This window comes from Wasmannia auropunctata, unplaced genomic scaffold, assembly GCF_000956235.1.
Source record: "Wasmannia auropunctata unplaced genomic scaffold, wasmannia.A_1.0 LD335939.1, whole genome shotgun sequence".
NCBI classification, from domain to species: domain Eukaryota; kingdom Metazoa; phylum Arthropoda; class Insecta; order Hymenoptera; family Formicidae; genus Wasmannia; species Wasmannia auropunctata.
The window spans coordinates 203929-227347 of record NW_012026951.1 but is presented as its reverse complement, the minus strand read 5'-3'; the positions used below and the strand labels follow the sequence as shown (position 1 = coordinate 227347).

General features: G+C 40.2%; 2 protein-coding genes across 3 annotated transcripts in view; one reads left to right on the top strand and one right to left on the bottom strand.

Moving 5' to 3' along the window:
* Positions 1–23419, top strand: part of LOC105455105 (agrin-like) — a 143309-nt gene that overhangs the window by 38035 nt on the left and 81855 nt on the right. The window lies entirely within an intron of this gene.
* LOC105455100 (ornithine decarboxylase 2-like) lies at positions 621–22574 on the bottom strand. Of its 2 annotated transcripts, none has more exons than XM_011698156.1 (8): positions 22178–22574; positions 2413–2634; positions 2251–2327; positions 1999–2171; positions 1623–1923; positions 1163–1402; positions 879–1087; positions 621–754 (listed from the first exon to the last, which is right to left on the bottom strand). In XM_011698156.1, exons 2-8 carry the CDS (start codon positions 2588–2590, stop codon positions 721–723), a joined length of 1212 nt encoding a protein of 403 aa, XP_011696458.1. In that variant the 5' UTR covers positions 2591–2634; positions 22178–22574; the 3' UTR covers positions 621–720. The 2 variants fall into 2 exon arrangements, with proteins under 2 accessions (XP_011696458.1, XP_011696457.1); XM_011698155.1 differs by lacking the exon at positions 22178–22574 and adding an exon at positions 4175–6631.

Here is a 23419-nt window from a genome sequence, read left to right as displayed (position 1 = left end):
ATTGTAAACAAATTAATTATTCATACCATTGTTTATGTTTGCTAAATGAAATTTAATATTTTCAATAAGCTGTTAAAAATTTTAATTCGATATCAAATTGTATTATCTAATTATTGTGGCAAAATTATTGAAAAATATTATTTCTTATTTTATTTAAGATAGTACTAAAGGAACGAATTTTCAATCAAACGATTTTTCTGTTTGGCAATTGATCTTATTACTGATTAGCGATGTACTAAAAGCGTTCAAATTTATGATCAAAAAGATCAATCTTTTCAATAATTTAAAATTTTTTGCCACTGAAAAAATACTTCAAATTTATTTCTAAATAAAAATTACCTAATATACAATTTTTATATAATTCAGTATTTTAATGGATAATATAATTTATTTAAATTTGTAATTTAACATATACATAAGTTTAATTTCATTATTATAACATTTTGTTTCAAAACTACCTGGTAAAGTACATAAAAGCTAATATAACTATTTATTCGATTCTGTTTGATTCCAAACTTTGGTTAGCGATGATACGTTTCTACGTATGAGCTCATATGGAACGCATTGCAGATTATAACTTAATCGTTTGATCATGGGATTAAATCTATAATACGTTTAGCTTCATTTTTGGAACAGCTTTAAATTTTATTAAGAATTCATTCACTCAATTACTCTCGTTGAATTATACAGTTCGTTGATTTTAGAGAATAAAACAAGTTTTTACATCGAGTCAATTTGAGCTTTAAAATCCTTCCTGAAAATTATATTAACAATTTAATTTATATACGAACAGTAGATATCGCATGAAAGAACAGCAGTATTGTTAAAGTTATATTATATTATTATATATCTCTCTTTTTTTTTAAATCAACATTAACCATTGGCTTTTCCTGATGATTGGCACCACAACTGGGAGCGGGTATCCGTTGAATGGGCAGGATAGGACTATAGAATAAGCGCCCATATCTTTCCAAACTAACCAATCACCTATATGAAGCTTGGGCAACATCACATTTTTGACAATTATATCGTACGAGTCGGCGGTCGGTCCCCATATACTTGAAAGGAATTTCTCTTCGCTTGTTGGCTGCGATAATAAAGTGAATAATTGCTTCTTATTAAATTAAGAATTCCTTTTGTACATACATAAAAAAATAATTACCTTAGAAAGTAATTCCGGAATCCTAGTGCATAGGCCCATCAGGTCTTCTAGGAAGGAATGGAATACTCCGCAATTCATATAGTACATTCTCATTATTTCTCCGTTCTTCGGAACGATTCTCTTGGAATGCAAATACGAGGCTAAAGTGAAGGCAGAAGTTACGTAGTATCTTCCCGGCTCGCTGATAATTTTTATGTTAGGATCAACATCCTTTACCGCCTCGTTGATAATATTGGCGAACTGTGTGGAGAAATTACCATATATATCAAGAGATGTCTCAAAATTTCACTCATTGTCAAAAGTATATCGCGAATCTAAAGTCGATTTTTTATTATTAGAAATTTGGACTCCAATTTTGTCTAATTTTTTTATACCTATCTATATAGTAACGATTTCATGTCCTACAATTTATTCTAACATTCTGATGAAAGATGAACGGTTATCGGGGAGTCCTATTTACCATGTCAACGTCCGTTCCGCTCATGCCCGGAAATCCACCGCCGATGTCGATCAACTGCACCTTGTCGCACCCGATTGCCTTGGAGACGGTAACTAATTGTTTGCACAATGCGATACCTCTGGCGTAAGCCTCGAGCTCGACGCACGGGCTACCGACATGGAAGCTGAAGCCGTGTAAATTTAGACCGAGGTCTTTCGTGAGCTGTATCAAACGCACGGTTTCCTCGTCCGGTTCGGAGCCGAACTTTAATCCCAACGGTACCAGCGCGTCCTTCGAGTCGCAGCGTATGCGTATGACGATTCTGGATGTATGTCGCGCAGAGACATTCGATAAAGATTTTTAAATGTACAAAATCAACGTATTATACCTTACTCACTGAGCTTCGGGAAAGATATCCTTGATCTTGAAGAGCTCGCTCTCACCATCGACCGTCATCTGTTTAACGCCCACTTCTCTAGCGTATTCTATGTGAGACGCATATTTGGCCGGATGCGCGAAAATAATTCGGTCGCCTTGCACTCCGTGCTGCATTACTAGTTTTATTTCTTGCTATTAAAGGGAATATACGATTATTTAGTTTTTCAAATATTTGTTAAATATGTATTTAAAGAAGGATTTCAGGATTTACCGCGGATGCACAATCGAAACAGGCATTTAAAGCTGCCAAAACTTTAATTACCGTTAGATCCGGATTGACTTTAATTGCTAAAATTGAGAATAAAATTAATAGGGTAAAAACTTAATTAAATGCATTACCGAGAGAATGTAAAAGTGTAAAGTATTTGGATACCAAAGTGCGGGATAACTCTAGGTATCTTGGCGATCCATTCCTGATGCTTTTGTATGACTTTACCAATGTCCGCAATATAAATAGCTCTTTCCGGGCTTTCTGCACTAACTATAGTTTTGATGATATCCATGTCATCCATTGTATCATCAAAGATTTTTATGTCGTTAAAGGCTGCCATATTAAAATGTGTATCACAATGAAATCTTGAATATAAACGATTATCTGAAAATATTTAAGATATTAAATATTTATATATTGCTTATTTCGACAAAGTATAAATTATATTGGTCAATGATAAAACGATGAAAAGGAAACGATAATTTTATAGATTTTTTTTATGACTTATAGTCTCTAAAATGAGACTTTTGAAATCATGTACTTATAAAAAAATTTTTTTTATAAAATGATCGTAAAAATCAATTAAAATATTGGACAGCTTGAGAAATATCCTATATAAATATATAACGATTTCATTATTTTTATGAAATATATATTTTTTATAGTCTATTTTATATTTCCTGACGTCGTTTTAATTTAATTTAATGATTGTTTTGTCTCCATTACCAATTATTATCTGCATATCTGTAAAACTTTGCAATTATGACACCGATGACAGATAATCTATTGCTTCTCCACTTATTCTTAGATAAAGAACATTACTAATTCTAATGACGTACATTCGCACAGGAAAATCGAAAAAATATTTACATTTTTTAATATGTTTTATATTCAAAAATAATATATATCTGACTCTCAAATTTAAAATCATAATAAGAGAAATAATAAGACAAACAATAAGAGCAGAATTTTTTTCTATCACGCAGAACTTGGTTCGTAAAAATTTTCTTCAAAGTATATAAAATGTAGTTACATAATAAATAAATTTTTTCCGTATGTTTCAGCCTCCCCCAGGCTTTCTTCAGCGATAAATGATACATTATTTCGTTAGTATATCAATACCAATAATTTATTCCGCTAACAAACATCAGTGTGTTCAGTATTATCACGCAATGTGTGAGATCGGCCAATTTCAAGATTGCAAGCAAGCGTTATCTGTATTAATGATGATATCTGAATGAACTTAATAAGGAACATAGCTACATTTGTTAGCGAAATAAATTGTTTATATTGTATTAATGTATCATTCATTGCTGAAAAAACCCTGAAGAAGGCTGAAACATACGTAAGATATTTATTATGGATAATTACATTTCAAATAATTTTAAGAAAAATTTTTACGCAAGTTCTGCGTGATAGACTCTTATTGCCTGTCTTATTATTCTATGTTTTATATTATTTAATATATGTTAATAGTGAGTGATCCGTTGGTAGAACATACGAACTGATGTGAGAAATTACTATTCAAACCGAGAATATCTCAATGGAAAGTTTCGACATTTGGAGCTTAATTAATGTTACGATCATTTGTTTGATATGATGAATCATCGTGTGATAAACGATTATAAAAACGAAAGAAAAAAGCATTGGTACATAATATATCGTCTGCGAAAAATTAATATAATACTTACAATTAGAAATTGAACAGCACGATGGAATATTCAAAGAAAAAATATAAAAATATAGAAAATATAAAAAAATGGAGAGGAAAGAAACAAGAATTATAAGTCATTTAAAAAATTAATAAAGCTGCAGAAAATATTTACAGCTTCAGTAATTCCGACGATAAATAAGTGACAGTAATAATTAATAAGAATAAATACGTAAATTATAAATCGATAAAGTATAAAAAAAGTTGACTTACTGTGTTTTGACAGTCTAAATTTGCAGCTTTCACACTTGAATAGGATTATCAAAAATGGTGTATACGCAGAACGAGATTCGAAACGCGAAATGATCCATGTGGGAGCGCGCGATCTTATATATTTTCCCACTTACGGTCTAACTAAACGAAGATTGTGCAATAAAATTCTAGTAAGACATACTTGCGAAACAAATGTTAAAACGGACAAATAAGTAAATTTTACAGTCTATTTTAACGCCTCTTGTATATCTATTTTACGCTTCCTACTCTTAGAAAAGCATCTGTTCTAACTGCAATTACGGAAATTAGCATTTCCATTTAAATCGTCATGTCTTGGCTACGTGCATAATTTTACTCCGTTTTTGAGATAATGCTTCGAAATAATTTACTCGGGAACGACTGCACGTCATGTGTATAAATTTTTTTTGTAATTGCAAATATTAATGTTGCGGTACCGGACAAGAAGCACATAGTAACGCAAACATAATTAAAGTACACATCTTACATTTTGAATGTAACCAACGGACGAATAATATTAATTCGTGAAATCATTATCATTGATTAATTTATTTGAATTCATCCGATGTAAATTCATGTGCAATCCATCACACTTTTTCTCCGCTTCATGAATAATGGCATTTTTCACGTAACGACCCGGTTTACGGTTTATATAATTAAGTTGAAACAATGTGAGATCAAGCAATGGAATATTCGTCCGTTTCAGACAGGCGAAATAAGAATTGTCGATTTTCTTCGAACGAATTGATATCTAGAGCCTCGTTTACTTATCAGCCTGTTAAATCCCTTTTTCCTTGTTCTCTTTCGGTGCTCTTGTATCTACCCTCGAAATAGTCGTCACCGATGCAAATAATTTTCAAGGCTTCAAGCGAATTTCTTAGATGTAGGAGAAAGAGTTTCGAAATGACATTTTATCTACAGCGAGCCAATTTTTTTTTTAATTTTTGTTCCCGGAGGTAGCGCGGAGAGTCAACAGCGCTATTTTATGTCAGAACGAGCTAATTACGAGTCCGACGTTTAAAGAGGAATATAATGATAGACGATAAGCAACGATCTTTGCTTCATTGAAAATGCCAAGCTGTTACGACATTTTTCGTTTATTATTCTGGACGGAATAAAGCACGGAGTAAAGTACTGGTTTAACAATAACTATTGATTCTTACAGATTATAGTACGTGATCGTGTCACGAATGTTTAAAGTGACGAAAAGAATTGAATTAATAAAGGAAAAATGGATTTGAGAAAAATGCGACGTCGAAAAGTCAATCACGTTAACTATCGGAATCCAAGAGTGTTTCTGAAAATCATAGAAAAATGTCAATCTGAGGTGACCTGAAAGCTGATAGACATTTGTTCGTGTTCACGACGCTTTAAATATAAACTTATGAAAACTTCATTTTGTCGCTGGCAATTACGATGTGTACACGACGAAGAAAAAACTGTCTTGCCTTTATTAGGAAATATTTTTGACACGCTCGTGTAAAGAATAATTACTGTCAGTCACATGCTGTGAAAGATAACAAATTATTCAACTATATTCAACTGATTCTTTGATGCCGTTGCGCTTCTCATACGATGGCAGTATGATAAGTACCCGTGTTAGGAAAGAAAACGCAATTTTTTTAATTTTATTTTTAATATCTTTTTTAATTAGCCTCTTGTAGCTCTATACACTTAGTCCGGCGATGTTCCAATTTTTTTAAGCCATCCAAATAATTGGATTTGTCGAACTTTGCAAAATAGGTCTGTTTCAGCGATGATCTCCTCATTTTATGTAAACCGCTTTCCGCCAAGCCATTTTTTCATGTTTGAAAACGAAAAGAAATCGCAGGGTGCCAAATCTGGAGAATATGGTGAGTGAGGCAACAATTCGTAGCATAATTGGACCAGTTTTGCTGTGGCAATTTTTTATCAATCGTCAGCGAATGCGGCAGCCATCTGGCCGATAGCTTTTTCATGCCCAATTTTCGTGAAGGATATTTTGTACGCGTTTAATTGAAACGTTTACAATATTAGCAATCTCTCTGATCTTCACCCGGCAGTTTGCTAACACGATATCATGGATTTTGTCCATATCCTCCGTAATCACCTCAACAGACAGCCTGGCCATTCCTCATCAAAGACGGATGTTCGGCCACGCTTGAATTCATTGAATCAGTATTTGATTATGGTAGTCATCGAAGGTGCATGGTCCCTATAAAGCCGTATTCAACTTCTCTTTGATTTCCTCACATGTTTTCCCATCCAAAAAAAGGAATCGAATCACTGACCGATATTGTTCTTTCTCCATTATTGCAAAAATACACTTGCCCACTTTCAACAACTGTCAAAAACAAATCACTCGATGAATCTGTCAGAAATTTTGATAGACGTCGCTTGAAACATGAATAGTAAAAGATGGTAAGACAGATTTTTAGTCAAAGCGCCATTTGTCGTCAAACATGAGTACTTATCATCCTCGTAGACAATTTAATCTATCTACATATATTTGCGAAACTTTATTTCTAAATTAAAGAATTTCTAAATTAAAAGAATTAATAAGCGACTTCGCGTTATGGTTCTTTATTAATATCCATGGATATTAATAGAGAAGGAATAGGGGCGCGCAAAGAAAGGCAGGGAGGAGCTAAAAATTACGTATTATCATGCGACTACCTTAAATTTTTTCTTTCAAACGTACTTTTTTCTACCTTTTGCTCTCGCAGCCATGAAAATTAGAATGGCGTTTCCATCATTATTATAAAACTTCCCCGTGGCTCTCTCTCTCTCTCTCTCTCTCTCTCTCTCTCTCTCTCTCTCTCTCTCTCTCTCTCAGTTTGTTCAATAACAATCCTATTCTCTTAAACTTTGTTATCGAGTTTTACAATAAAACTCCGCGCACATAGCGTACCGACAATAGAACGTATATTTTCACTTCCGCAGGTCATCCCATTATGTCCGTGTATGACCGTCATTTTCATAAAGGATGAACGACGCGGGAGATTCCTAAGCTCATACTGCATTCACGTATTTACCAGCTAACTGGCCGACTCGCTTTAAAATGACGCTTAGCCTGAGGCCAGTCGTTCTTTGCAATGGTTTCTAAGGGGAGAAAACGAGGAATGAAATAGGGCGGAAAATAGCCATCCTCCGCTGAAATAGTTTCGAGGAAAACGGGAGAAAACGACGAGCTTGTATGTATGTGCAAAACTATCGAATGTAATTGGGAAGGAAAGTTTGTGGTAAAATTGGAATTTGGAAGAAGCGTAACTATAATATATAAAATCAAAAATGAAAAGCATGTTGCTTTATAATTTATAAATTAAAAACGCTGTAAAAATCTTAATTAAATAACTTACAAATTGTAATGCTAAATGCAAAATTAAAATTTAATACTATATATTATAATATTACGTTAACACGTAAAATAATGAGAGATAAAACTTGCACAAAAATTATTTTTCATTGTTTTCAATTATATTACACAAGAAAAAAGAATTATATAAAAGAATTATGTGAACGCATAAATGTTCAATGTAGTGATAAAAATAACGAGATTTTCTACGCGTTAGTAAATCCATGATCTGCTTTTTGCAAACTTCATCACACTTCAAGGAAAAAAATACATATTAGCGAGCAGAAAATAGCACAGTTGAAAAATCTATTGCTTGTGAACGGACAGAGATCTATTCGCGCATCTACGCTGCTTATCGGATTATGTTTATCATTGAGACGTATAAAACGCATATAACGGACTAGCATGTCAGCCTGTGCGATACGAAGAGTAGATCGCAAACCGTTAACGTAGACCGAGAATTAGACCCGAAGAAGAAATCGACTCACGCTCCTGGGAACATCAGGCCGGCGGAGTGGCGGATTTCCTGCACTCGGACGTATACAGGCGACGTCATTTTGGTCCCTCCCTTCTCTCCCCCGTCATCTCTTTCTTCTCGGATGGGAATAGCCCATGGAATTTGAATTTTACAGTGGCACTTAGTGAACCCGCACATTTTCCGAGCTTAAAAAGCGCAGGAAAAGAAGAAGAAAAGAGGTTGAGTTTCAGCTTGTTAATTCTGAATCTTACCTGGATCGAAATAAAATGAGTCTTCTCTTTTTCGCGACTCAAACTTACGAGATCCTCCTAGAACGATATTTTTCACCGTTATTACGAAATTACGAGAATACATGTATCTCCTTTTCGTGGATTCGAGCGAAAGAACGGCATTCGATGATGCTTGAACAAAATTATTTGTTAATGGACGTATTCGTTTCGAAAAAGATTCGTTTACGAGATCGGAATTTTTGGTCTCCCTCGCGGGGCTCCTCACGCATTAATCAACGTCACGCACGCACGTCTGATAACATTTGTCGTAGGGCTATGAAATCGCTCCTTTGATATTCGTTAGTATGTCACGCGTAATATCCAAGCGGACGGCCGATGATGGATTTGACGCTCTCGCAGATTGCCGCGGCATCGCGCCGGACAATGTCCGTGTATTTTTTATATGACGAAAAACATTGCAATATATATTACGTCGCGCCGCGCCGCGCCGCTCCCGTCAACCGCTCTGCTCGCGATACGTAAAATTGCACGCGTTGTTGGCAGCTGTCGCCATCGGGCCAGCCATCCCCCGCCGTCGTCCCGCTGTTTTTGACGCGACGATTCGGCCGATTCGCCCCGGCCATGATAGTCACCGATTGATTATTTATCGATCCGCTGTCGTGAGCATCAATTCGTACGGGAGAATATTTGGCACGTTTATTCCATCGTGTTCGAAAATGCGCGCGCGCGCGAGGATTTCGATATACCGTATTTAATCGTTACGGCGAAACGTGAAATAAAGTTGTACGAAGGGGGGAAAAAAAGGAAAAACAAAGGTTGCGGAGAACAGAGAATACAGTTATGGACTGAAAATCGTAACGACCGGGAGGATTGATACTTTTAAGTTTCTTGGATACATCGCGGGGCGCGCACGTGTGCATGTGAGCGACTATTGTTGTCGAAGAAAGTTCGGCGATAAATCAGAGGAACAGTCGTGTAGCGCCGTTAATAGCGCACCTAGCGCGCAGTTTCGCCAGCTGCCGATCACGTTTCGGGAAACGTCGAGAACGTAATCGCAGTTCCGCGCAAGTTCGCGGGGAGGGGGGGGGAGGAGGAGGGTAGGATGTATTTCCACACGCCCTGGGCGGGCGGCGGCGCGCCCCGCGCGAAATAATGAAGATCCCTCTTGCGAAAACGCACCACGTCTCCTGCATGAATATCCTCGCCTCCCGGGTCCTCGTCATTAAAAAGGCTTACGTACTTCCGGCTTAGGAGAGAACAAGCTAACAAGGGCGGAACTTTGTGCTGCAAACGGAACTTCTCCGCGAGAGTCACCCCCCCCCCCCCCCCTCACCCCGCGTAATACGTTTTACGTTTCAGGGTATAAAACTCCCGGCTGTTAAGCCGAGTTCAGAACTTGTCGAGATGCTGGCTGGGAGTCGGGAGAGAGTGGTACACGTGATCGGGGTGTGTGCGACGGACACACCGCTTTCGCGTTCCGGCGACAGCTTGGCAGCCCCGCGGCTGCGGCGCGTGCACTTGCCGCATGCTTGCGTAACCTTAGTTGCCGCTAAATTAACCGCTTCTACCCATCTCCCCTCGCGGTTGGTATCGTGTTCCTCATCTTGTTAACCTTGCGTCGCACTTTCTCCAAAAAAGAGAGGCAACGAACTTAATTTTCTCACGTACAAAAATTAAATTTACACTGCACCTATGCAGCAAGGATCCTCCTAGAATGCATACAAAGCACGTAGATATAATATCAAATATCTTCGTGCTCTTTATTATTTCTTTCGCGTAGAACTTTGTTTCAACTTAATTGGGACGCGTCAAAACCAATTCAATTCCTTTACAAAATAATATCTGAAATGAATTTTAAAAATTAATAACAACGGCGATAAAACAAAATTCAAATTTAGCGATTTATTCTTCTGCCTCTTCGAGGAAATTCCGAAACAAAGAGAAGAAGTAAAAATATCGCTCCGGTGTAGCTGGATTTCTCATCCAAAATCCGCGCAACACAAACCGCGCGCGGTCGATCGGGGGGATCCTTAAGCGGCGTGAGCGGCATGCTACCGATATATTCGTGGGCTAATTCAACGTTGTTCCCGCTGTAAATCGCGTGACTCCCGACGACTTCTTGGATCAGCGTAATAGGTATGTCGCTCACGTACGCTCCGAATGCACAACACCGGTCGGGCGGGGTGAAAGGGGAGCTGGGGGGGGGGGAGGGGGAGGGGGAGACCGACTACGCGGGTGGAGCACAATAATCGACGCCGCTTCGAACACGAAGCCGTCCGGGTTGTAACATCGATCCGAGATTACGCTCACCGAGGGTGCGAACGTAGTACTCTCCTTTAATCACGCGACAGCGGTAGCGACAACCTCCGCGAAATCCTTTTAGCGTGGCGACGACCGCGGAGACTCAGCGTCCGGCGTTGTCGTGTATCTTAAACACGCGTGCGGCATCGCGCGCGGTAAAGAGAAGGGGAGGGGCTCATTCCCCTTCGTAACGTAACGCAACACCCAATTGTACGTTGCCGTATTTACAATCAAATATTTGATCGGAACCACCGAACGAACACGCAAACACCGTCGTGCACCGACCGAGAATTAAAATAGAGAAAGCGATACTTGTAACTTTAGACTCAGCTCGGATCAAGTTATATCGGATTGACCGCGGGGGTTGAATTTTCCATTTGTTTTACCTCTTTTTCCTCTCTCTCTCTCTCTCTCTCTCTCTCTCTCTCTCTCTCTCTCTCTCTTTTTTATTTAGCGTATCGATTGTGCATTTTTCGGGCTTGTCATATTCAATAACGTTCCCTTCGCGTGTACCACGCCTTTTCGTAGAAAAAAAATATCATTTTTAACTGTATTTTTTGGTTCGTACGATGGTTTTATATTACTCCATTATCCCAAATAAACTGGCTTTGTAAATTATTAGACAAAATTTTGAAATCGCTCCGTGAGTGAGCAATAGGTATTCAATTGCCTTGTAACTCGAGACATACAGATTAATTTCAGGGTGACTCGAATCGTCTGCTGAGGAATTACGCGGTCATCGAGAAAACCTTTACGTCGTCGTCGACGGTGAATTCGCGGATAATGTTCGATTCGGTCGGATTCAAAGCCGACGTTTAAGCTTATCCACCTCGATGAGCGGCCCCGCGTCCCTGCCTCCCGCCAACCGAAACGCGGGTTTTCATTCGCTCACATACAAACGCGCGCGCACACACACACACACACATACACAATGACTGCGCCCGGAAGGACAAGAATTTCGATTTTGTGGCGGTGAGCCGCGGCTGAGCATGCGAATTCGTGAACGTCGTGCCCGGAAAACCCCATCGGCGCACGGTGGAAAGCCCCACGCGAAAACGGGCGACAGGGGATGCGGTGCAGTGGGACATGAATTCGAAGAATGAGTGAGAAGCAGGGGGGTGGAAAAGCGAGTACACGGAAGCGGCGGTGCGGCGCGTAGAGGGAGAAGGAAGATGGAAGGTGTCCCACGACGGCCAACGTTATCCACGTTTGGAGGGTCGTGAAAACGGGCGAGATGGCCGAAAATGGAACGAAAGCAGGAGGAGGAGGAGGAGGAGGAGGAGGAGAATGTTCGATGGTTGGTGTACGTCGATCGTATCCACGGAACATCCGCACTATCCTGCGGAAAATCGCGCGCGCGGCTGGTGCAGGAGGGGAGATGGGTGCGGGTGATCGGCGAAGCGGAAGGCTGATCACGTAGACGGAATTCCGTGGCGCTCCCTTACCGCGCGTCGAACTGAATTAAACCAATCTCGCGAATAGGAGCGGAGTAGGAGGGTGAGGGGAGGATGGGAGGAGAGCGGAACCGGCGGGCGCGGATTTAAATAATTGAAATAAACTGTGACTCGGCACGCCGTTACCCTCCGGAAAAAGGGCGCCTCCCACTCCCACTTCCGTTCTCTCCCCGCATTTTCGAATCCCGGCCCCGAACGAACGCCTCGTCCCAACCGCTATCACAAAGTCGAAACTTCTTCGCTGATCGCATTCGGGATCGATCTGCTATCGTCGACTTCGCTTGTCTTCGCGTTTTGTAATTCAACGCGGTATGGCTTACGTTCGACGCACGGTGCGCTTGCAAAAAAAAATGTATATGAGAAGAACGTACAATAACTTAAATAAATAAGAGAAAGAGAGGTAACAATATTTAACGTCTTAAAATAGTGAAAATGATTAGTAATTATTCAACAATTTAGAGCGGTAGATAGAGAGAGAATTTTCATTTCCCGCAAAAAAATCGTACGTAACGATTATATTTGAACAGGGGCGGCTTTTTCTACGGTATTAACAAAACGCGTTGAAATTCACTGGAAGTTTCTGGCGCATGATTCGTTAGCGAGTTATCTATCCGAGATTATACACCGTCGGGCTGGACGTCGGGGGGGGGGAGGGGGAGGGAGGAATTTATGCTGATATCCGGATTTATGATCGAGCCTGGAAGCCGGGTATCTCGTCCAATTTTAGTAGGTCCGTTCCGGTTGATGAGAGTACGCCGCGAATCTATAAAAGATTTCGATTTCACTTTATTCCGCTCGGTATCGAACGAGCCCGAGTGCGATAATCCATTGAGTTAATATTCGGAAAAGCGATTAGTATAACGTTGTAGTATAACGAGTATATATATATATATATATATATACGTATATATGTATATACTATTTCGAAATTTTATTTTCGCTCAGAACGGGCTATCTTGCGACCGTATAATTTAATAATCGCTCTCTGTCGTTTTCTACCCTCGCGTTTTCGTAACTGGGGCTTGCAGTCTTCAATATTGAATGAATCTCGACTTTTTTAAGCATCGCGAGGCAAGTTCACGAATTTAGCACAAAGAACGCTGGAAAGATTTACGTCAAACCTCGCTTTCTTCATTCGCGAAAGCAGCTCGGCGCGCGAGAAGAAGTCTAACATATTTCCAACATCTATCCCGCCCGTTTATTTTACACAGTTTATATCTTGTATCTGATTAATAGGACCTCGCGGATACAAGAAACGCATATAAAACTTCATTCGTTGCTCTCTTTTGCTACGATTCGCCTCCGTTCCGCCTTCTGCTCGTTCATTCGCTTTTTCAACCCGGTGAACCGTTTTCCCCGAGCGATCATTACACTATTGGAGTTACGACCCGTTTATTCACCATAAAGACGGAAGGAAGAAGACGTTCCGCTTCGCGGGAAGGAAGAAATAAAGGCCGCGCGTCGACTTATCCCGTACCGTTTTTCCTTTCAGTCGCGAATTCGCGAAAGATAAGACGCGAATAAGACACCGTCCAGGAAATGTCCTATACCACTTTAATTTTACGTTTTTCGTCATCGTCTCGCGGAATGATGATGGGGATCCCTCTCTTGATTTCGATGGATATAAACGATTTTCTCGCGAAATATAATTCAATTCCAAATCGGAGCGTCTCTCGAGTCACGCCGAGTTCCGTTGATGAAACTTTGGCAATGAAAACTACTCTACAATAATAAAACTACAACTATAATAAAAGCTTAGAGCAGGGACCGTCAAATTTATCACGCACGATATAATTACAGATTTATACGGTGCTTTCTATGTCACGCAATAAAATAATAATTGGGAGAGCTATTTCTTCGATAATAATCATTTGGATTTTGCGTATATGACTTTTAGAAGAGTTTCTACTGAATTTCATAAACTGTTTTATACAAATATAAGAATTTTTTTAAGGCATCAAATTTCATAATAGGTATATATGTTATTTTAAAATGATCCACATTAATATCCGTAATAATTAATTATGTGGCTGATCGAACCCAACACAAAGACCCGTTTATCAAAGGATAAAACGAAATCGTCATTCTCGGTGAAGATTAAAACCGAAAACCTGTCAAAAGCTCGACATAAATTTAGACATTACAACAGGCATCTGCAGGTCAAGCGATTTCATTGATCGTTATCCCGAATGTAATGCGCAAAAATCATGCGGGTTATACGAGAGAAAGACAGGATTCCATGGAATTGCGGGATAATCCACGGAGTCGGAATGAGAGAGAAGCAACGTTTTTTATCGCGCGAGAGGAAGATGGCCAAGGGGGGATCGAGAGGGGAAACGGGCACCCCGAATCTCTCTCGTCGACGAGCGTTATCGCGAACTCGTTAAAATCCCCTCCGGACGGGATTCTCCGTTAAAATCCTTTCGTAAGGATCCCCTTGCATTCGTCCGAAGATTCATTCCTCATTCTTCGCGGCGTCGCGGCCCGCCGCCGCCGCCGCCGCCGCTCTCTCCCGCGTGGACGGCGACGTCCGAAAAAGCCGGCCACCTCCCGTCGTAAACGTCAGTCTGGCCTCTCGCAGGAAAGGTTATAAGCCGGCGAATTATAATGGCGGGACGATAAGAGAGGGGCAGTGAGAGAAAAAGGTGACTGACCGACCGACCGGGAATCGCTATTAACCCCAGTCGGCGTCGCCGTCTTTCCCGGAATTCCCCCGCGGGATACGCGCGGTGATTGCGCTCTGGGAACGGTAGGAAGTTCAGAAGTGAAATGTGTGAAAAGAGCAGATTGATAGACGGGCGCAGAAAAGGGAGGGCAAAAGAGTGCGAAAATAGCAATTAATCTTATATAGCTGAACGTGCGATGTTTAACCCTTTTCCACTCAGTTTGAAGTTAAAGAAAAATTGTGGCGCGAGTAAAAACTTATCCTATTTATATAACAACTAGCGTTACAGACGCGTGCTTTGCGCGTGTTATTTAGCATTTTTTATTTTTTACTATATTTACTATTACACATTAACCTCAATACACAACTATCGGAATATGCCAATGACAATCACTCTTTTCTCTACATCATACGACAATAAATCCGACGATAAGTGCTGCGTTCGAGAAGAGTTATTACTTCTTGTCATTTTATCCGAACTATTAAACAATCTTTGTAAAATCATCATTAAACATCTTTGTAAAATTTTTTTACATAACTTATTAGCATCTTTATTTAAATCATTAGCGGCGTACATCAATATTGATGCATCTGTTACATCAATTTTATCGTGAAGAAAGTAAAATAATTTTTCTTAACAAATAAATTTATAAAAATCATATAAATTCGTTTCATTATTCGCTCAAATTTTAATGAATATTAATCTATTTGTCTTTTACATTCGGAATATAAATAATGAACGTTAGAAATGAGAAGTGTGTCGCACAAAGCAATATATTTTTTATAGAACAGAAATAATTATTACAAATATAAATGTAATGGCAAAATAAAATCAAGAAGTAAAAAAACTAACTGCGAAAGATCTCTTTTCTTTTGTTTCTTGTCAGAAGCGTGTCAGAAACGTGACTCCTCAACATATTTCTGTGATGTGCGCTTTACAATTCAAAAAAACGTATTACTTAACAAAATGATTTCTATAAAGGAGAATAACAATACATTAATGTTTTATATAAAATATTATATATATATATATATATATAAAATTCTTATGTAAATAAAGTAATATCATCAGATTCATTAGAATTATATGCTTTTTTTTATATATATCTTTTTTACAACGTGAAATAAATGCTGAAAGAGAAAGAAAAACCGCATCAATAAATTTCATTGTAACATAGACACGTAACTAAAATTTTAAAATCACGAGAACATTAATAAAAACGAAATGATTTATGGAATACATTTAGAAAAATACAAACGTTATAAATTATTGTACACCGGGATTGTATTGAAGTGACGAGAGAAAAACAGGCCAGTTAATCGCCAATAAAGTCGCAATAAAGTCGCAAAATTAATAATTGATCTAGAGACAGGTAACATTCCGGAATTCCGTTAAATCATTACTGACTTAATAAAAAGGTAATCTACGGATTTTCAGTTAATTCGCACGCGCGCATTCGTATCAAAAGGACCGCATGTGAGTTAATTAAATTGAGGAGACCAAAGCCGAGAAGTATCGGTTCATCGTGCGGCCGCGGCAATGAAAACGTTGCATGCGGAAATTGCACATGGCCAATTGCGCAAAGCATAGGTATCGATTTTCGTAAATTAGAGGCGAACGTAAACATTTTACTGGGCACCGGGCGATGAGGCCCAATTCTCGGTTTCGTTTATGCCTTTGTTCGGAATAGCGGATCCTTCCGTCGTAATTGCGAGGCGAAATGATTTTCGATTGCTCCTTCCCCCCTGCCAGTTTCTGTCCGGTCATTAATTACGACGCCGCGCGATGTTGTTTCCGACCCTCTACACGTAGAAGTGCGCAATTAGATGGCGAGCTGGACGTCATTAACGCGAGGCGTTAAAGGCACGTCCAGACCGCGCGATTCTAATCGCGCTTCCTTGCTTTTGAAATCAAACGAATATACTGTGTATATATATTCGTGTACAATCAGAGAAAGTAAAAGAAAAGGGGATGACGAATCTGAGGGCGGATTCCGATAACATCGAGATTGCAACGATTGAATTCGGTAGATTAAATTTATCGCTGTACACATGTATGTACCAATCAGGTTCGATTGGTATAGATATTAACCGAGCGAAGTGAAATTGTTGGCTCTATTGAGCAGAATCACCACCGGTTTTTACGTCTTGATTTGTATTGACTCGTATCGGTCGTATTTCCTGTTGGAACGATAGCGCGCAGATGAAAAGATGATTAAATCAACGTCGCAGGGAGAACCATCGCCGTAATTGTGCGATGTAAATGAGCATTTCCTGTTTCGTGTAAACTTAACGGAGTTCGTCTCGCGAGTTTAATTGATAATTTAACGAGGTATACAGGCGTCACATTACATTATTACGCTACAAATATAGCCTCAATACGACGTTGGTAATTGAATTACGACTTATCGATTCTCCGAGAGTCAACGGAATTTCCTAACCGTGTCTGTCTGACTTGAACAGAACGTTTCTATTTGCGGTGCAATCGATCGGATGATTTGAATATATAGCGTTGGTCAAACAAGCCGGATGTTCCCTTGGGAATTGAACAGCTAAGCGTGTCTATCGTTATCAAGATGGGGAAATTAATTTATTAAGCTGATCGCAAGAATGTTGGAAAACCTGGCTAAGTACTGACCGTCTAATTACTTTACTCTAATACTTTTATATCCAAAATAATAAGAATCGATTTACGTTAAAAAAAAGAGTATACATAACTCCATTTTTAAAAAATGCATTTGTATCTTGCAAATGTATCGGTGCATTATTTTAAAAAATATTATTGCAGAATGTATAGATTCTACTAAACCAATAATGAAAGAATTTCGTCTACCAGGAAGTTTTTTCTATCTTGTCTTAGAAGGGAAATAGTCCAATTCAGTTACTAGAATGAACCAACATGCAAGATTCTTCGACCTTATGGATAATTTTTTAATCGCGCATTCCTGAACGAATGCGAAGAAAGGGAACGAAAATATCGAGACAGTCTGGAACAATCTCTAAAGGCAATATCTCCGTGAGCGTCGCCCCGTCTGAATCTCCAAACACTTGGCAAGAGGTAGGGCAGAGGAGGGCGAAGGGATCGTTTTCGCATGAGCGATTTTCTATTTTACATTTCACTCGACCGAGAGTCCGTCCGGAGAAACGCCACGCGACGTCGGGCGCCGTTGTAACTTCGCGAAACAACAAAATTGCACGGTCCCGCCCATCCTTCGGGGCTCCCCTTTCCGCCCCTCTGCACGACTACTCTCCCGCATGCCCGATCGCGCACACCGCGCGACCGAGAAAAGTTCCTCGAGTCGCGCCACCTCGGCGCGCTTTTCCAGCCGCAAATCCGATCCCGCGGGCGCGGTGAAGTTTTCGAGGTTAGCCCCTCGCCCTCACCCCGTTTATCCTTCTCGAGCCACTCTCGCCCTCTCGCCCTCTCGCCCTCTCGCGTCTTTCACGTTCGCCGCGAAACACCACAGCACGGTGGTCGTGCCAGGAGAAAATTATTTATAAACGTCAAAACAGCGGGGCCGCCCCCATTTGCGAAAAAGTTGCGGCGTGAAGGGAATTTACTCGCCGCAACTCCCTCCGCCACGCGGACATCCTTCGCGGAATTTCCGCACGAGACTTTCGCGCGGAAAGTCCTTCCCCGTTCTAACGCTCCTCCCCTGTTCGGCGAACATGATTAGTCGACCTCAGACCGACGTGAGAGGGTAATTTACGAGCACGAAAAGCGGCGGGATACGAAAAGGAAGAAAGAAAGTCCGGAACGGCGCGCCGGAAACGGCGATTGCCGCGGAATATTGAAACTGCCCGGAGCAATTGCGTGCGATTACCGTTGGAAACGGTCCTCGAATTTTAGATTGGACGCGGCTGCCACGTAAATATAATCGTAATTTACGTCCTCCGTGTACAAGTGTAGCACGACGGTGAATATAAACGCAAAATTTATATACCGTGTAAACCAAATTACGCTCGCTTAGGAGCGTAAAACGGGAAAGCGTAAAGAATAACGAACTCGTGGAAAAATTCACGTTCTCCATTATTCACGCGGGAATGGGCATGTCACGCCGCCGTTTCATAAATTCAGTTATTTTTACAAACCGTCGTAAACAATAAATTTTATTTAATGCAATTTTGAAAGATAACGTGAAATCTGTGCCATCGCGCCGAGAGTAAAATATACGCAGCTTTTGTACCGCGTGCCTTCCCCGTCCTGCCCTTCTCCTCCTCCTCCTCCTCCTCCTCCTCCTTCTCCTCCCTCCTCCTCCTCCTCCTCCTCCTCCCTCCTCCGTCCGCTGTCGCAGTTTATTTATATTGCAAACATAAACGCGAGACAAATACAAAATTTGTTGCGCCGTTGCGTCACGACGTTGCGGGCGGTTTATTTGCGATAAAAACGGTATCGAGGGGTATCACTCTATCTGTCACACGTACGAGCACGCCTGGCATTATGTCGTAAGTCTCTCAGCACACACGCACGCGCGGGATCATACACAGAAAGTAACACGTATATTTCTTCGCGGCCCGTAAAACCTACGTGCTACCCTAAATCATAAACTCGCCGCGACGTCTGCGAGGGTACTTTGTCCGATGGACCGTAGCGAAATACATCGCGAACACGCGCGCGCGTGCAGAGTTGTGCAACACAGGTCCCCGGCACGGCGGGACGGCGCGCGGCCTCGGGGATCTGGGAAATTTTGCAAGTGCATTATTTGAGCGGAAATTAGCGCATAATTATTTGCCACGCGTTTCTCTCCCATTACTCCTTGTTAAACAAAATATTACGCGCGCAGTAACTCGGCTAGAGATTTAAGCGAGAAGCTTAAACACGCAATTACAAGTGTCCGCCATTTTTTAACTTTCAATTCTATTTAAATTATTCAGAGTGCCAATTTAAAGAATTATGTCAGCAATCGAAGAACGAACGATTTAATTTTATTATCGAATGTTTCTGTCGTACTTTTCTCTTCGCATCCGAGGCGCTCTAATTTATTCGAACGATTATAAATGATTTAATTAATGTGTTTCTGGTACTGCAATTTTATTGTACTGTTAACAATTTATATCTTCATTTCGAATCCTAACACAGTCCAATTTAACGTAACCCAATCAGTTAAGTCGATAGAGGAGGAGGGATAGATCCGATTACCCTTTCCCTTAATTCAACCCTTCGCGCGAAACCTCTTACATAGCAGATTTATGACGGCTCGACTAAGCTATAAATACATTTTCCCTTATAGACCGTGAACAGGTGTTTCGCGAATCATAAACGTGCGTCGCCCCGTAAATCCGCGAACGCTCGCGCGTACATTTTCGCGCGGGCCGTAACACGCCCGCGCAGCGAGCTCGCGTATATGTTCGCCTTTGTCCCCGTAAATCATAAATTTATGTTCTCGTCGACTGCAAACATATTGCATTTCGCGGCCCGAGAATGGACGTCCCGTAAATTGCCCGTGCTTCTACACACGCGACCGCGCGCGCGCATTCGGCATTCTATCCCACTTAACTCCATAACACTGGAAATCTTTCTCCAAAACGTGGTTAATTAATTGCATTTTAATATAAGAGCCGTTGCACAAAAATTCTGCAAATTAATATGGTATCTCGTCAAAAATTCTTTTCTTGATTTCTGTTTTCAAAATAATTTAAGGAAATCGAATAAATGATTTAAATAAATCTTTATCTGTTGCTTCTATAATTATTTTCCATTTGTTACATGTATTCTCTATATACGGAGATTACCGTTCCGAATAAAGGATTTTCGAGTATCAATGTGTATCACTTTTACGGTATATATAGTCCATATTTATGCGAAACCTAAAATCCATCAGAGCCATCTCCGGCAAATTTTCAACATAGCGGTTGGGCAGAGCAGAACTAATCCGAAAAGTTGGCGCGGGCTAAAGTTGGCCGGGACCGCCGTTTCCGGTCCGATGGCACGTCGCCGTAGGCCATTGGCCGCGCCGCGCGTTCATGAACAATGAGCCCCGTGACATTTCGAGCCACGGCTCTTTACTTCTGGTTTTACGAAGCTCTCTCTCTCTCCGTGCTCTCCGGAGGGCAATTGTCGTCGCTCGTTGGAAAAACCGAAGAACACACGCCGTATTTACGGCTGTGCCGTAAATCACCCTCCTTTGACCCCCTTTGCTCCCTTCACGTCACGATTATAGAATTGTTCTTATCGTTTATGTTATGGTCTTACAAAGGGTCGATGTAATTTATTTCGAAAGATAAGTCCGCGTAAAATTTTTCCCATTGCAGGAGTTCTTATCGTAATAGACGAAAATTAGCATGTAATAACGACTGCGGCTTAATGGGAATGATACGTTTCGCATTATGATAATACATCCATATCACAATTCACGAACCGCGTATTATGCAAAACGGATGAATACGTCGAACTCCCGCAGCCGTCTGTCACGGGAATTTAATATCAAGTAAGGTGTGTCCCCTCCAATTGTAACTTGCTAGGGGATCGCCGAGGAAAAGAACGAAAAGCGCGAGAAGATCGCGGAAACAAACTCTTTGCGGAGAATTTGCAATTCACCGAGCATAAGGGTGACAGAGAGAGAGAGAGAGACCTCGAGCGGAGGGCCAAAGTTCGAGAGCGGGACTTGCAGCTGACGTTGCCAGATATTAAAAATGATTCTCGTCGCACTTGATTTTCGTACTCAATTGCGAGTAAATTGCGACGACGTGCGATTTAATCGCACCCGCTTTGCATAATTAACGTCACGAAGTAAGAAGAAGATTAAGAATATCGATTTCTAATTCGTGTAAGAATTAAGGCGATGCTGAATACAAGTCTATTTTACTGATAATTTTTGGGTCTTCCCATCTTTTTATTAATTTTACAGAATTATAAATCCTTTTCCAGAATTAAAGTACTGACAATAACGGATCCCGGCTACTACATTTCAATACGAAAAAAAAAAACGAGAAAAAATAGAAAATTATCGGCTTGTGCCGTCAACTCGTGGCAGCATGTGCTGCATATCAAAGTTTTAAACTTGGTACGTATGAGACAAGTAGTAGGTGAGGATTACATGAAAGGACAGTACTGTGCTTTACTGATGAATCTAGGTGCTTTATAGTAAAAAAAAAAACAGCTAATTTGAATATATCATTGTATGTTTGCGACATTGATATAGTAGTAATTATCACACATCAGACGTAAACATCTACTACATCAATATCACACACATTACATGTACAAATTATCGGTAAAACGATGCCACAGAGTTTTACTACGACCCGTCACTTTAGTATCATCTTAAAGATGTCAGCATTGCAAATGGGGGAAACAATTTGAATTTTGGATTTAAAATTTTTGCAATAGTTTAATTGTAAGATGCGTACATTAGCATCGTTATTAAGTTACGTATCAATTTATTCGTCATATTATGATTCCAGCTTTAATTTGACTGTATTTCAAGACCGAAAAATAATCGGCACGCGCGGTTTGCATGAATTGAAAACTGCAATGTACATAAATTTGTGCAAAAATATTATTAGGCACCAAGATCTCTTACCGTATAATGCTCTTCACGCTTAAATTTGAGTTTAAAATCTTCGAATTTCCAGGAACAGTCAATAAATCCGACTTGAGAAACTGATTTTAGAATGTCTTCCCATCATGACATAAAGAAACGAAATACAATCGAATATTTTTTGGCTCGGATCGCGTGTGTAGACGGTCGCGTAACGACTAACGTTACCATTATCGAGCTCATTATCGTTATTAGGCGTTATCGACCCGCATTATCGACATCAGTATAAATACGTGGCACTTTTACTGAACGTTTTGTCGTGTTACAGAATATAATCGCTGTAACGTAAGCTGTTGTATGCGAGAAAAATAGCGTAGACGCGGCGAGTATATGAGTATATGCAAAATATGAAGGACGCGATTCTTTCTCGTAATGTTTATACTTGAGGCCTTAAACAAGAAAATGCATGTTATCTCGCGCGCACGTAGTCCCATTCCCCTCTGCCGCTTGCATTTCCAACGGCGAGCTGTATGCAGCGTCGCTGCGTCGCGTGGTGCACGAATATATTACAAAAGAAAAGAATACATAGTGAATATTTTTAAATATAAGGAAAAAAGAGAGAATCACATCAGGTGAATGATAAACCTGAAATCATATCTTATAATGTGATTAAGCATATATAATAGCATTATATTGTGTCTTATAATTTCCTTACAGAAATCCAATTTAATTGGAAATTTATTCTGAGTATTAAATATATCTGAATATTAAATATCTTATTTATTCTGAGTATTAAAAGCATTAAACAAACGTCTCAAAATAAGTAATTAATCACCTTCCTGTATTAAGCTTTCTGTATAAAAAAAGACAGAGCCTTTATTTATTCCATGTAAATAAAGTTGTAAAAGGTCCATTATCAGATAGCATATACTATATACATCTTTTAACGCAATTAAATATTATCTTTATCGTAAGTAAATGCGAAATATCGCACTTGTCTCGTGTTTCGACATCGATATGGCAACGATTCGATATGCTAACGCCGCAGCGCAGCATCGCCGACATTATCATCGTCATTATCGTCATCGCAGCGTTAGAGCCGCGGCGCTATCATTATACTCACGCGATACCCGATTTACGTGCCAATCGGCCGGTTTCTCCCCTTCTCTCGGTATGCGCCGAGCCTCTTGCCGGTGCACAAACTTCGGAATTAAAAGGACGCCGCGCGGAGGCGAACCGCCACAGGTATCACGTTACCCCGCATGAATATGTATGCCGCGGTAT